This window comes from Spinacia oleracea, chromosome 1 (assembly GCF_020520425.1).
Source record: "Spinacia oleracea cultivar Varoflay chromosome 1, BTI_SOV_V1, whole genome shotgun sequence".
NCBI classification, from domain to species: domain Eukaryota; kingdom Viridiplantae; phylum Streptophyta; class Magnoliopsida; order Caryophyllales; family Amaranthaceae; genus Spinacia; species Spinacia oleracea.
This window is the reverse complement of record NC_079487.1, coordinates 34,948,792-34,963,370: the sequence shown is the minus strand read 5'-3', so window position 1 is coordinate 34,963,370 and position 14,579 is coordinate 34,948,792. Positions and strand designations below refer to the sequence as shown.

General features: G+C 38.1%; 1 protein-coding gene across 1 annotated transcript; it reads right to left on the bottom strand.

Annotated features, from left to right (window-relative positions):
• Positions 1–352: 352 nt before the first annotated feature.
• On the bottom strand, positions 353–8,876 carry LOC130459147 (uncharacterized). The gene is made up of 6 exons (XM_056833025.1): positions 8,774–8,876; positions 8,551–8,661; positions 8,383–8,440; positions 8,200–8,298; positions 1,230–1,252; positions 353–464 (listed from the first exon to the last, which is right to left on the bottom strand). Exons 1-6 carry the CDS (start codon positions 8,869–8,871, stop codon positions 353–355), a joined length of 501 nt encoding a protein of 166 aa, XP_056689003.1. The 5' UTR covers positions 8,872–8,876.
• Positions 8,877–14,579: the final 5,703 nt, after the last annotated feature.

The following is a 14,579-nucleotide window of genomic DNA, read 5'->3' as shown; positions in this document are numbered from 1 at the left end:
GCTTGTGTCCGGGCTTTGACGCCCACCAGTCCTCTAAAGCCTCTCGTCACCTCCCAGAAAGGACCAAAACCAGTCTGATCCCAAATCAGTCGGGTCTCCTCAACGTCAAAAATGGTCAGAAAGACAGTCCAGAGCTCCTCCAAAGACCAGAACACTCAAATCCCTTACCTACCAGTCTACAAAAAGTGGCAGATCAATACATACCTATACAAATTCAAGTAGCAAGTTCAAAAGCAGAATACGAGGCCTACAAAGCCAGCGCGTGCCCGCTGAGATAAGTGGTATCTTGGGTGGAATACGAGACCCGTGGGCCGCCAGCCTTGACCATCAAAAACAAGTCTTCCCCTCGGAATCATCCCAACAGATAGGGCTCTACCTCAGCAGCTTCATTGTCCGAAGCATCTTCCATGGCTGTTCGACTACTCGAGCATTCGGCATGCTTCCTCCGAGTGTGACAAGGCATACTAAAGCATTCAAAGTATAAAATTCAACATCCAAGTCTGGGGGATATCTTATACTAGCCCGTATAAAATTCAATAGTCTGAAAATCCCCAGTTGCCATACAGGTTTAGCCAAGGACTTCTATTTTAAGGGAGTATACAAGTTCTACACCAATGCCTAGGCTATAAATGCCGAAGCAGGTATTCAAGTTCTACACCAACTCCTAGGCTATCTATGCCGAAGCAGGTATTCAAGTTCTACACCAACGAATAGGAAATAGAAGCCTATTCTTTCACAAGACCCACCAAGGTCACCAGTGAAGTCATTTTCTACACATTCAAAATTCAAAATGCAAAAGTTCAATTTCAAGTACAAAATTCAAAATGCAAAAGTTCAATTTCAAAGCCTACAAAGTTGCAACAGTTTAAGTTCAAGATGACTACCAAAAAATTTTCTTCATACATGATACAAGAAGCCTACTACTATACAAGTAGAACATCAACAAGTACAAGAACATTTCAAGTACAAAAATCTACCCTACATGCAATCCTAAGGTAATTTTATAAAGCAAAACTTGAAATACTTACATGGACAAAGGAAGAGGCAAGACAAGAGCAACGAAACCAAAGGGACAGAGCAATTGAACTTTGAGACAAAAACAAGAAACAAATGAATGTGCTCATGCAAGAGCACGACGGGGGCTTATATACTCAAGCCCTGCGCTGGGCGCTGGCCCTGATCCATGCACGGAGAATTTAGGCGCGGTCATCCATGATGATGATGCGTACTTTGCTGCTACAGTTTTCTGCACCTAGCATCAAATGTCAAATCATACTACATTTCGATAAATACTGGTATACATCTGTTCTACCGGCATCAACAGATTAATATCTCAAGCATACGAAGTCTGAAAAATATGCGGGTTTAAGCATTCTGCTCCCAGCGGACCCAAGCTCCGGGAAAGTCAACAAAAATTTTCAAAACTCAGGAGCCAATAAAAAGCTCCTTTCCCCAGTGAATATATTCCCAACAGCTCGAGCCTTAGACGACATTCGAAGCAAGTACTAAACCCCAGCGGATTAACTACGAGTACTCAAAATTCAAACTTCAAAATTCAAAATTCGAATTTCGAAATTCAAGATTCAAAAATTTTGATGCCAAGCTCCTTTCTAAGCCAAGAGAGGGAAAGAAATACAAATACAAAGATTAGAGTCGTCAAGCCGCACAGAGGTAGACTCAATCCATTTTCTAACGCTTGTCTTATGCAGGTACCGGCATACAAAGAATGGTCTTGATTGCAGAGCATCTTGATCATTCTCCGTACCTATTCAAAAACTTTGACTTTCGCTTTCCCAACCGAACGCCCAGTCAAAGTGGGGGCTTCTGTAGACACCTAATTTGTGTCTCCCCTAATGGGATGATGAAGAGACTATTATCCTTGCTAGGTGGTTGGTGCAACTCCGTGTGGAAGTCCCAATTCCTAAGGTATATTCCAAAATCAAAAATCCAAAGTCCAATTCCCGAGCCCGTTCCCATTTCGGAACTCGGTACAAAATTAAATTTCCAAAAATCAAATTAAAATCCAAACACAATCTCACCCAATGGACCTCTCCATTGGTTTTACAAGGTCGTTTCCAGTCGAAATGACACTAACCAATTCAAAATCGGGCGCCGACCCATAAAACCGAGCATGCCGGGCCCTGACCCGTAAAACCGAGTACAAAATGCGAAATACGAAATTCGGAAAGGAGTGTTTTTTTCAGCAAACCCAAGCCTTAACCTCCAAGCAAAACTACGAGACAAACTCAAAGGACGGCGTCATCGTACTTTTTTGGACGAACCTGGGACACGTCACATCTGCCTGGTGCTTGTGTTGCGCCGGGCGCTGACGTGTCTTGGCGTTTAGCCTCCTAATATCCTATATAAACCCTCATTTCCACACAAAATGGGGAGGCAGATTTTAATACAACATCGTAATATCAAATTTTCCTCTCAAACTCAATTACAAAATTCAAGCTTCTAAATCTACAATTTCCATTTCGATTCCTAAAATATCTAACCAATTGGGAGCACTAATCGGAAAACTAACCTAATCCTAAATAGGTAAATACTAATCCCTAATCAAATCATTATGATGTTTTCTACTTTTCTACATTTCTAAATCCAATATACAATTGCAATGATGTTTTCATTTGAGTTCATGCTCATGACCAACTAGGAAGCATATCCAAAAGTGCCATCTTTGGGGAGGTTTTCACTCTTGAAACTCTTCCCAAATGATTTTCTAAGCACATTTTCAATATCAATATGCAAGATTCAAGCTTTATTTTCGAAAATGATTAGTAAAGTGATGAGATTTCATACTTGAAAAGTTTGTCTTTTACAACAATCACCATACAATTTTACAAAATACAAATCTTTTCAAAGTTCAAGGATGTTTGGAAAAGTGCAAACCCTTTTCCAAACTAGACCACATGAATATTCAACTTTCTATGTTCAAATACAAGTTCTATTTTCAATATTCAATGATGTTTAAGTGAGATCAACTCCTCCTTTAACTAGAATCGATTTCAAGTTATGGAGCATATTAAAGGTGAGGCCTTTTTTACATTAAAAGGTCTAATCTTTAAGAACCAAGTCTCTTAATTTCAATATTCAAGTTCAATATTCATGTTTATATTCAAGTTCTATTTCAATAATCAAAGTCAAGGATGCTTTGTGATGAGCAACTCATCTAAAGTTGAGATTTTCTAGAGAATTGAATCTGTGTCGGGCACACTTATTATTAAGTAGTTTTTGGCGTTCGGATCTCAAGTACAATAATACAATTTTAATACCCTCATTTCAATAATGTCATTTCAATATCTTCATTTCGATATCGCACTTTCAATACCGCAATTTCAATATCGCATTTCAATAACGCATTTTCAATACCGCACCTTTATTTTTGCAATTTTAATTACGCACGCTTTACTCACCTTTTTTAAGGTGATGTGGTTTTGTAGCATTTCAATAATTCCTTCATTTCTTGTGATGATGTTTCACATGTTTATTGCTTTCATCACCTCACATGCTAAATTCAATAACATACAAAAGGTTACATCACGCTTAACAAAGATAATTTTGGACAAACCGGCCTTAGGTTCCCTTAATTAACTTTAAAGCAAAGTGACCACATACAAGTAGCAAATACAATGTTCTAAATGCATGATTCAAACGACTTAGTGTCATGATAAGTATTCCATGAAAATGATCCTTATCTTGTATTCGAATGTACTTGGAAAGCTTGTCAAATAAGCGGTTTTTTTCCGTGCCCGAATCTCACCCGTTCGGTTTCTAAGATTAAATGCCTTTGAAATTCAAAATCTCAAAACCCACAGGGAAACAAAATACAAAAAAAAAACCAATAGTATAATATTCCCACATGATGACCCGCTGGTCTTAACCTTAGAAATTACAAACTATGATGTAAACCCAGTGCTAATAGATCGAGGTAGTTCAACAATATCATATTTTGGGAGGCATTCAAACATTTACACATTTTAGAGGAAGAGTTGGTAAGAGTGAATTACCCAGTAATTGGGTTTTCTGGTGAAACGGTGTATCCGGAGGGAAGTAATCCGTTACAGATGAGAATTGGAGAAAAGTCCTAGGCCCGAGACCTTATGGTGGATTTCTTGATAAGAAAAGTGCCGGCAGCATATAATTTGATTATTGGGAAGCCTCTCATACACGATGCACAGGCAATAGTGTCAACATACCACTTGGCATTGATATATAGTTCAAATCTGGAATGGCCGACAAATATAAGAGGAAGCCAAGAAGTCGCGATATCTTATTATTTAGCATCATTGAAAGCACCAGGTAGGATAGCGTCTGAGATAAATCTGGCAAGAGAGGCCAATACTAAAAGATGGCGCGCTGTAGATGCCTACATTTGTCCCTAGGCCCGAAGCGGTATGTTCGATGATGAAACCAAACACTGCTTGTTTACGCTTTCCTACGTATGCGACGAACGATCTGTGACTGACTGACGCGATCCTAAAACCCATATTTCCATTTTTAGTAACTGTAATTTATAGTAACTACCCTGCTTAACTGCTACCCAGAATTGTAACCGCATAAGATAGATTTTCAAAGTGATTGTCTCGCATTACGATTAATCCATGAGGAAAGGATAGGAGTTGCATTCTGTTAGGTTATGAACAATCCAATGTCATGCGGAAAAACCATAAATGCTAGAATCCATATTAAATTCACATAATCATTTAGCATAATTTAGTGAACACACATTGTGATGCGTGCCTTCCCTAGATGCTCCCGAACCGAACAAGAACAAGTTAGAACGTCAAATGTCGTCCCTCCGTAGAAAGTCCAATGTACGTTAGGATCCGCCTTAGATCGCACCAACTAGGATATAATATAAGGTTTATGATTTCGAGATCTCACTTTTAAGTGATAGGAAAAGTGTATTGAATTGTATTTCAATTAATATGTATTGTACATGTCCATAGGCCCTTTCGTCACCACACTGAAATAGTAAGGACCGCCGTGTGGGCTAATGTTGGGCACTCCTCGTATTAGTAAACGTCTTTCGAACTCTCAATCTCTAATCCGCTGGATGCACGTTGACCGATCTTCATAACAGGGATCACAAGGGAACCTATGGCCGTTGTGATCAAATATGCTCGCCCTTCGGGCATATCACGATAACCGGGTTTTGTCGGGCATATAATGATAGTTGTAAAACTGAATGGCGACTCCTAAAGACTAGTAAAAAAAAGGCTAACGCCCACGGTTAGTTCCAATTTTACTTAATATGATTGCCACATCCCGAGGGGAAAGTCGTTTGAGCCATTTTCTTTGGAAGTGTACGCTCGTCCTATTTTTCGAACCCCTCATAGTGGCAACTTTCCTGGGGACAATTTTGAAGTACTTGTGCAAATAGTGCGTCGGTGATGAAGCTGTATGGCAGAAACCGAACGCTAGGCCGCATTTACTTCCCTATTAAATTGAGACGACCTGAAGTTTTGAATGTGACGAACGATTGCGACAGAACCGCATAACAATCTTGGCTTCCTTGGCATGTTACATCTCGGAAGTTGGGAATAAGGACACCTATCAGCCCGGGGGTTGCACGCGCTTCGGATGTTGTCCACTTGACACTTTCTCAATGTAGAACATCCACCCAAATCAAATCGTTTATCTCCTAGGTCCGTTCTCGGTACATGCCACTCCAACATACACCGGATAGGCCTTGATAAAATTTGTTCATGAACCCGGCTACTTCGACCGGAGCATGTTGGGGAAATGACGATAGGTTTGGTACAATTTTGACACCCGATCTATCATACTTTAGAGACTCAGCATAAAGCTAAATGCGCATCCGTATATGAATCCATGCTTATTGTTAGTTTTGTGTAGAAATTTTATATGTTATGTGAAGCTAGCTAGCCAGACACGTAGTTTAGGGTCAACAACAATACTAAAGTCAACAAAAACGCTTAAAAATGTCAAAAAACGAATAAAAGGTTGCAAATCGAATAAATGAAATTATATATTCTGCAGCCCTGGAGAACGCGCCAGAAACTTTCAGCGCATTCCTTGGCTGCGATACAAAATTCCAGCGTACTGCATAGTAAAGCTAGAAAATTGTAGCGCACGTTGCAAAAAAAATAAAAACCGAAAACGGAGGTTATGCCCAGAAATAAGCAGCGCAAGGCCTACTTGTACCATAAATTGTAACGCTTCCTTCAATACACTAGAGGAAAAAACTTGATAAGTTGCTCTTAAAAGTGGCGTATAAGTTGCCCTTCGTAAGTGCCACCAATGGGGGGGTCACTTTTGTAAAATTATCAAAAGTTGCCCTTAACAAGGGCAACTTATAATCTTATAAGGTTCCCTTGTTTGCAACAAGGGCACCTTATGTGAAACTTATAAGGTGCCCTTGTCGCAAAAAGGGCACCTTATGTGAAACTTATAAGGTGCCCTTGTTGCAACAAGGGCACCTTATAAGCTGCACATAAGGTGCCCTTGTTGCAAACAAGGGCACCTTATAAGCTGCACATAAGTTGCTCTTGTTGCAAACAAGGGCTACTTTTGAGTTTTTCTTTTTTTTAAAAAAAAAAAAATCTGCAATATAATTCCTAATATTCTGCAATATAATTTCTGATTTTGCAATATAATTTTTGTTTCATCAAACATCAGCTTGACATTCTCAAAAATGATATAAATTTCAAATTTCCAATAATATTACCGAATTAATTCAAATGTAATTAATTAAATCGATAAATAACAAAATAATGTAAGAGTCACGAATAACTACAAGTCTGCTCTATTTATTACACTGAGGGTAGTTCACAATCGTTGAAGTAAATAGCCCACTTGTCTCGAACTTCATCCAACTCCTTTTTGGTAAAGGGCTCCTCCCTTGGAGTTTTGAATACCTTTAAAAGAACACCGTACATGCAAACTAATAAATTAAATTAAGTTTCATATGCGAAAACAAAAATTAGATTGGTTGCGAAAACAATTATATTGGACAAAAATGACATTTTTGAACCCAACTACCAACAAACGAACCTATTTCCATATTCTAAATGTTTTTCATGATTCATGTGATTAGTTATATGATTATAAGACTCATTTCAACTTCGTTATCCACGTCTATGGTTCATTTGGGTCGTGTTAGGTCATTTATGGTCAAAAATGGCATTTTCGATCCCAATTCCCAACAAACAAACCTATATCCATATTCTAAATGTTTTTCATGATTCTTATGATTAATTATATTATTATAAGAATCATTTCAACTTCGTTATGCATGCCTAAGGGTCATTTGGGTCGATATAGGTAATTTATGGCCAAAAATGGCATTTTCGATCCCAACTACCAACAAACGAACCTATTTCCATATTCTAAACGTTTTTGATGATTCATATGATTAGTTATATGATTATAAGACTCATTTCAAGTTCGTTATGCACGTCTATGGTTCATTTGGGTCGATATAGGTCATTTATGGTCAAAAATGGCATTTTCGATCCCAATTACCAACAAACAAACCTATATCCATATTCTAAATGTTTTTCATGATTCTTATGATTAATTATATTATTATAAGACTCATTTGAACTTCGTTATGCACGCCTAAGGGTCATTTGGGTCGATATAGGTAATTTATTGCCAAAAATGGCATTTTCGATCCCAACTACCAACAAACGAACCTATTTCGATATTCTAAACGTTTTACATTATTCATATGATTAGTTATATGATTATAAGACTCATTTCATGATATTTATGAACGTCTATGGGTCATTTGGGTCGATATAGGTCATTTTTGGCTAAAAATGGCATTTTCGATCCCAACAACCTAAGGACACTTTCTAAATCTTTTTCATGAGTCATATGATTAGTTATATTTTTATAAGACTCATTTCAAGTTCTTTATGCACACATAAGGCTCATTTGGGACGATATAGGTCATTTATGGCCAAAAATGGCATTTTCGATCCCAACTACCAACAAACGAACCTATTTCGATATTCTAAATGTTTTTCATTATTCATATGATTAATTATATGATTATAAGACTCATTTCATGATATTTATGAACGTCTATGGGTCATTTGGGTCTATATAGGTCATATTTGGTCCAAAATGGCATTTTCGACGGTTCATGCCAATTATAGGCGAATAGTTTTTTTAACTAATTTCTAGCCTAATAATACATCATAAATAAGCTATTTTATGTACCTTTTCCAGATCTTGAACTTCCTTGCAAGTTTTGAATATGTCATGCATGAATTTCATCAAGTAATAGCCACACTCGACCCCACCCTCTTGTTGGGCGCACTAGATTAAAGACAACATAAATTAGATAATAGGAAATGTAATTGTTTTGGCCGTACAATAAGTAGTGAACAAGTTATTATTTACCTTAACTGATTTCCATTGAGGAAGTGCGCTTTTTTTGACATTCATTTTCATCAACACTCTGCAATTCCACAATTCATTGGAAGTTAATTAACATTAAATGCTTGAATGTAAAATATGATTGCAAGTTTTATTTGATATGTACAAAAAAAAACTAAATACGGAATGTACTTATTCAATAGTGACTTGACCAACACGGATCGTAATGGATCTCGACGACAAGAATCAAATTGATAAATTGTGTGGCTTGAAACACATATCACAAGGAGCATCCAATGGAGGCTATAATCACAAAAGAGTGGTTTAATAATCCATAATATGCCACAACAATCACAAAATATCATTATAATCGACACTAATGTAGGACAATAAAGATATTAAAGCAAAGGCATACTCTTCAAAGTACGGGGCTAATATGAACTTGTTTTTCGCTTTTGTGCATTGACGGATACCGTCATCGAGATATTGACTGACTTCGGCTCGATTGTTCATGCAACTAGCACCACTTATTTATTGTGGATCCAACCACCCAATATGACTATCCGAACTAAAATCATCGAACTGAAGAGACCTAAAGAACAAGCAAACATAAGAATAATCGAAACTTGGCAAACCATTTACCTTAATAAATACATTACCATAACTAACTATATTAATTACCTCATGAAGACTTGTATCATTGAAATATTAAGCATATCACCTTTGAGGAATTCACATATATCGTCTTTAGTTACTCATGCTATGCCATGCTCGAAAAAGTGGAATAATGACATGTCCATCTGAACTCCAATAGCATTATCACCCGGTAACTCACTAACAAGAATATGCAACCATTTGCACGGCTTACTAAGAGAGTCAAAAACATCTAATTCCACAAGTAAATTTGCATGAGAAACTGGACCTTTCGATGATTTAAGTTTGGAATCTTGACTCTTGCCTTGTGAACTTCCTTTTGCCCCATTGATCGTTGACCATCTTTTCTAGCTTGAGTTGGTGGTTTCTTTGGTTTAGCTTTCATTGGTGGCGCTTTTAGTTTCTTGATGATCTGCAAGGTTAATTTACAAAAACCAAGAGATTATGAAAAAACTTGTTTATTGAAACATATAGGAAATGTTATGCAAAATAGAAAGGTGTGGAATTAGAAACACAAAACACTTCGTCCGAAAACTTCACCCATGCAAATGGCCATAGTACATAAGAACCGGAGGCATCGGCCAAAGTATGGAGGAAATTGTTGGGCACCGGAAGTATCCAATCCAAATAGTCTTCATGAACATTGTATGGGCTGACCGCATAATAACCACTCGGGACTTGCTTGAAGTGGACTAGTGGTCGGTCACTTTGTGGTTGTGCATTCGCATCGGCCACCACATACAATTTATCACCATTTGATTGTCCCGGGTGTAGTAGTTCGCAAGGCGTCTCCTCCTAACATTCAACCATCAGGATATGCAATAAGTAAAAATTTAGCCATCACGTTATTGAATGAATTAAAACTCCAAAATTTAGATAAGAACGTTCAACCATCATGTACAAGGGATCCTTGTTTAAAACTGAAGAAACCTTGCCTTCGGCACATGCTTGTTGATATTCAACCTATTTTATGAAAACAATATAGAAAGTGATTGTTATATTAATACCAAAGGTAGACAAAATGTATAATATATATATATATATATATATATATATATATATATATATATATATATATATATATATATATATATATATATATATATATATATATATATATATATATATATTAATTCAAATTATTGAAAATCACTCCATTTACTTACTAGTTTATCACAAGCCTCTTTTGTTTCGGGATTAACAATTACATATTTCCCATTTTTGTCGAGACTATGCATCGAACACCACCAATCATTGGCACGGGTGTTGCCACCGTTGGGGTATAATCCTTTTTCTTTCCATCTCTTCCTCTTTTCTTCATAAGTCTCGGGACCTAGCCGATGAGTATGTTTTTTCTTCTTTGCATAATTTGAACACTTTTGGCGCTTTGCCTACAAAGTATACATGTCAACTTCAATGCAAAATGTAAACAATAAATTTATAAAGTACGTAGGTAGATTGTTTGAAAATTTACCACTGCATCTGGAGTTGTTTTTTGTGCAACAAAAGCCTCCCATTCCTCTGGTGTGATGTGCTTCCAAATGTCAAAATGGAGCTTTATCGGTGGCGCTTTTTCACCTTCTTTTTCACCTTTATTTTCACCATCATTTTCTCCTTCATTTTCTCCTTCATTTTCACCTTTCTCTGCCTTACTTATCTCTCTCGTCTTAGAAATCCAGCCACTCACCAACTTGGCTTTGAAATTTTTGAATCTCATACGTAGATTAGATTCAAAAACGTCCTTCTTAGCTTGGGAAGGTTCAATATGGAATTGATTCTACACAAACAAATAAACATGGAAATGTTAGTTAACATGTATAGTCCCAAGCATAAATTCCCGAGCGCAAGACATATGATCAACAGCTGAACATATCAGAAACTGACCTGTTCAGCTGCTGATCTGCTGTTGCTGATCTGCAGCGGAACAGATCAGATTCTGATCTGTTCAGCTGTTGATCTGCTGGTGCTGATTTGCAGCTGAAATGATCAGATTCTGATCTGTTCAGCAGCTGATCTGCTGTTGCTGATCTGCAGCTGAACATGTCTTCCTGGAAATTTGATTACAGACATAAAACTACCGAGTGTAGACCAGTTTATAACAACTTAGACCAGTTAAATTTGATTACAGCTCGGTACATAATGCTTGAATACTCCAACTAAACAAACCATAATTCATATGGGAAGGATCCTGTTGTTTGATTTTCTACCGTGCATCACTCGTCCACCCGTGTGCACCTCAAACACATTCTGCATCATATATGTATAAAATAAACGCTTTGCACGTTCATTAAACTCGCGAATTACTTGGTCATACTTAGATGTTGTACTGATTTGCACTAATCCAATCAATACAAAGAACAATAGAACACAACATCTTAGACTTGAATGGATAATCAATATAAAATTTAATGCAACTTTAACAATCCAATCAAAATAGTTACAAGGTTGGTTACACACTGTATTACACACACACATACACATTGTCACATCCACAGACCAAAGTATGAATGAAATGAAGATTCTGATATGTTCAGCTGCAGATCCGCAGCAGCAGATCAGCTGCTGAACAGATCAGAATCTGATCAGTTCAGCTGCAAATCAGCAGCAGCAGATCAGCTGCTGAACTGATCAGTTTCTGATCTGTTCAGCACCTGATCATGTCGTTATTATGTTCGGACGTATTAGTTGTGCATTCCATAGTTATGTTCGGACTATTTGCATGCTCTAATTCGGACATTAAGTACAAGATTAGATAAATTTCTAGAATTAAAAATTAGGCTTACCATTGCATCATCCCAAAAAGTTTTCTTCAAGCGCTCAGGTACATCCTCCCATTTCAACAAAATTGAAATCTTCCGCATACAAAGGCCTGTAAATGTTGCATACTTACGTCGCCACTTACCACAAGGGTTATCGAATTCATTGTACTCCAGGTACATCTCTTCTCTCGCCCCAAGTCCTTTTGTTGGCCCTCTCCCCTTTCTCTTCACACGCTTTTTAACACTTTTACTTGTGCTAACTTCATTTGCGACCACATGTTGATGGTTATCGATTGGGGGGGCCCTATCGGCCATAACCTCAAACTGCTCAATTCTGTGTATATATTCATCATATTCACGATCTTCCAACTCACCTTTATCCTCCTCCACCGCTGCATCATAATACCCATCCTCACTACGTTCATCATCATCATCCATCAGCTCATCCATAATAGGGTCATCATTATCATCCATGATAGAGCTATACCTGAAATTAAAGAAACAAAACCACATCACAAAACAAATACATAATTTGCATAATAATTATCACAATATATACAATGATTCGTATGATTAGTTATATGTTTATAAGACTCATTTCAAGTTCGATATGCACGCCTATGGGTCATTTGGGTCGATATAGGTCATTTATGGCCAAAAATGGCATTTTCGATCCCAAATCTAAACAAATGAACCTAAGTCCAAATTCTAAACCTTTTTTTATGTGTCATATGCTTAGTTAGATGTTTCTAAGATTCATTTCAAGTTATTTATGCACAGCTAAGGCTCATATGGCTCGATATAAGTCATATATGGCCCAAAATGGCATATATAGTCTAAATTCTAAACAATTCATCCAATAGCACACATAGAAAATAGTCAGACTTATATTAAAAGAAATGAACCTAAAAACAAAGCAAGACTACGAGGCCAAAGCCCAAATAGTCAGGCTAAAAATATGTCCAATACAAAATACCAAAATACCAAATACGTACAATACAAACTACCAATAGCTAAAATGTGACTATTTGCCCAATATAGTAACTTTAGGTTACAAATTTCAACACAACACAATACACAAGTACATTGCATCAATATGGTTTTCTTCAGTACACAATATACAAGTCTTGCACCACCAACATAATACACAAGTCTTGCACCACCAACTGCTCCTTGTTGGTTGTTTCTTCAGGCTGGTCTGAAGTCGCCTCTTGTGTTTTCTTGATTCATGTATTGTAGACCAATTGAACATGTGGCCTATTAGTACGGTCCAACACACAGTGACAAGACCTAAATTAAAAAGCTAGATGTTATGTCAATTTAACTTGTTTAGTTCATACCTCTAACCATTGCTAGATTTCGTCATCAACAAGTGTTCATTCCGCGTGATCTGAACGCATGTAATTTGTGTCATTATCCACATTGTTTGTCACTTTAGTTTCGGGATTGGTGAATGGAGGTGTATCATCAAAAGCATCATACTCGTCCTCATCCTCAACATCACCGACACCGAGGATGTTTCTCTTTCCCGGTACAACAATAGACCACTTCTTATCGGCAGGGTCTGTTATATAAAATATTTGCTTAGCTTGTGATACTAGTATAAATGGCTCTTCAGTCTCACGCAAACGACCCAGGTCTACAAGAGTGAACCCACAAGGATCATCCCTTTTTACACACCTCTTATTATTATCAGCCCGCTTGCACCAAAACAGACCAACAGTCAATTTTGTTCCGTACTTAAGCTCCCATATATCTTGGACTCGCCCATAGTAAGACAACTCGGCATCAACCGCAGATCCATCTTTAGCACTAGCATACTCTCTTGATGACGCCACAAGGGAGACACCACTATTTTGCACTGACAAGGACTTCTGATCTTGGCGCTCGGTCCAAAATGTGTATCCATTGACATCATAACCCTGATATGACTGCACGGCTTCCCGAGGACCAAGAGCTAGATACTGAACAGTTTCACAAACAGTATTACCAGCTACCTCTAGTTCACCCATCACCTTATCTTGGAACCATTTAATGAACTCTCTATTATGCAATTGCTTCAATTCTCTTTCCCCTTTGGAAGGGTATTCATTAGCCAATTCCTGCTTATGCATCACCAAATATGGGTGGACGGCTAGAATATGATGCAACACATCTAAGTGAGCTTGTAATAGCTTATGCGTAGGAGGTGAGATCAATTTTGACCCAATTGTACCCTTGCCTTCTAGTCTTCCCTCATGCCGAGATGTAGGAAGTCCAATCGGTTCAGGTTTTGCTAAATACTCGGCCTAGACCTGATCAAATGGCGGGCCGGGCCGGGTACGGGCCGGGCTTGAGCGTAAAAAATCAGCCCGCTATGTCGGGCAGGGCCAAGATTCGGGACAAAATTTTGTGCCCAAACCTGTTATTTTTGGGCCGGGCCTACCGGGCGTTTTGGGTCATTTTCGGGCCGGGGCTACCGGGCTTTTCGGGTCATTTTCGGGCCGGGCCAAATTTATAACTAAAAAGTGTATTTTTGTGTTTCCCAAACCCGCCCAAAAAAATAAAATTTTCGGGCCGGGTCGGGCCATGCCCGAAAACCGGGCCGGAAAATTCTGCCCAAACCCACAAAAAATTCGGGCGGGCCGGGCCGGGCCGACGGGTCAGGCTCATCTTGATCAGGTCTAACTCGGCCACAAAATTTCCAACTTCTTCACCCACGTTGCCTTGAATCATACTACCTTCTGGTTGTGCAGGATTCCTCACTTTATCTTGTAAAACACCCATGTGTCTCTCAAAAGGATAACACCACCTCAAGAACACTGGACC

Bases quoted from the DNA above. Each gene is read 5' to 3' on its own strand.
- LOC130459147 (XM_056833025.1), bottom strand. From the start codon at position 8,871: ATGAACAATCGAGCCGAAGTCAGTCAATATCTCGATGACGGTATCCGT. The intron at 8,662-8,773 runs GTATGCCTTTGC...TTGTGATTATAG, and splicing joins TTAGCCCCGTACTTTGAAGA to CCTCCATTGGATGCTCCTTG. The intron at 465-1,229 runs GTACGCATCATC...TGAATGCTTTAG, and splicing joins CAGAAAACTGTAGCAGCAAA to TATGCCTTGTCACACTCGGA.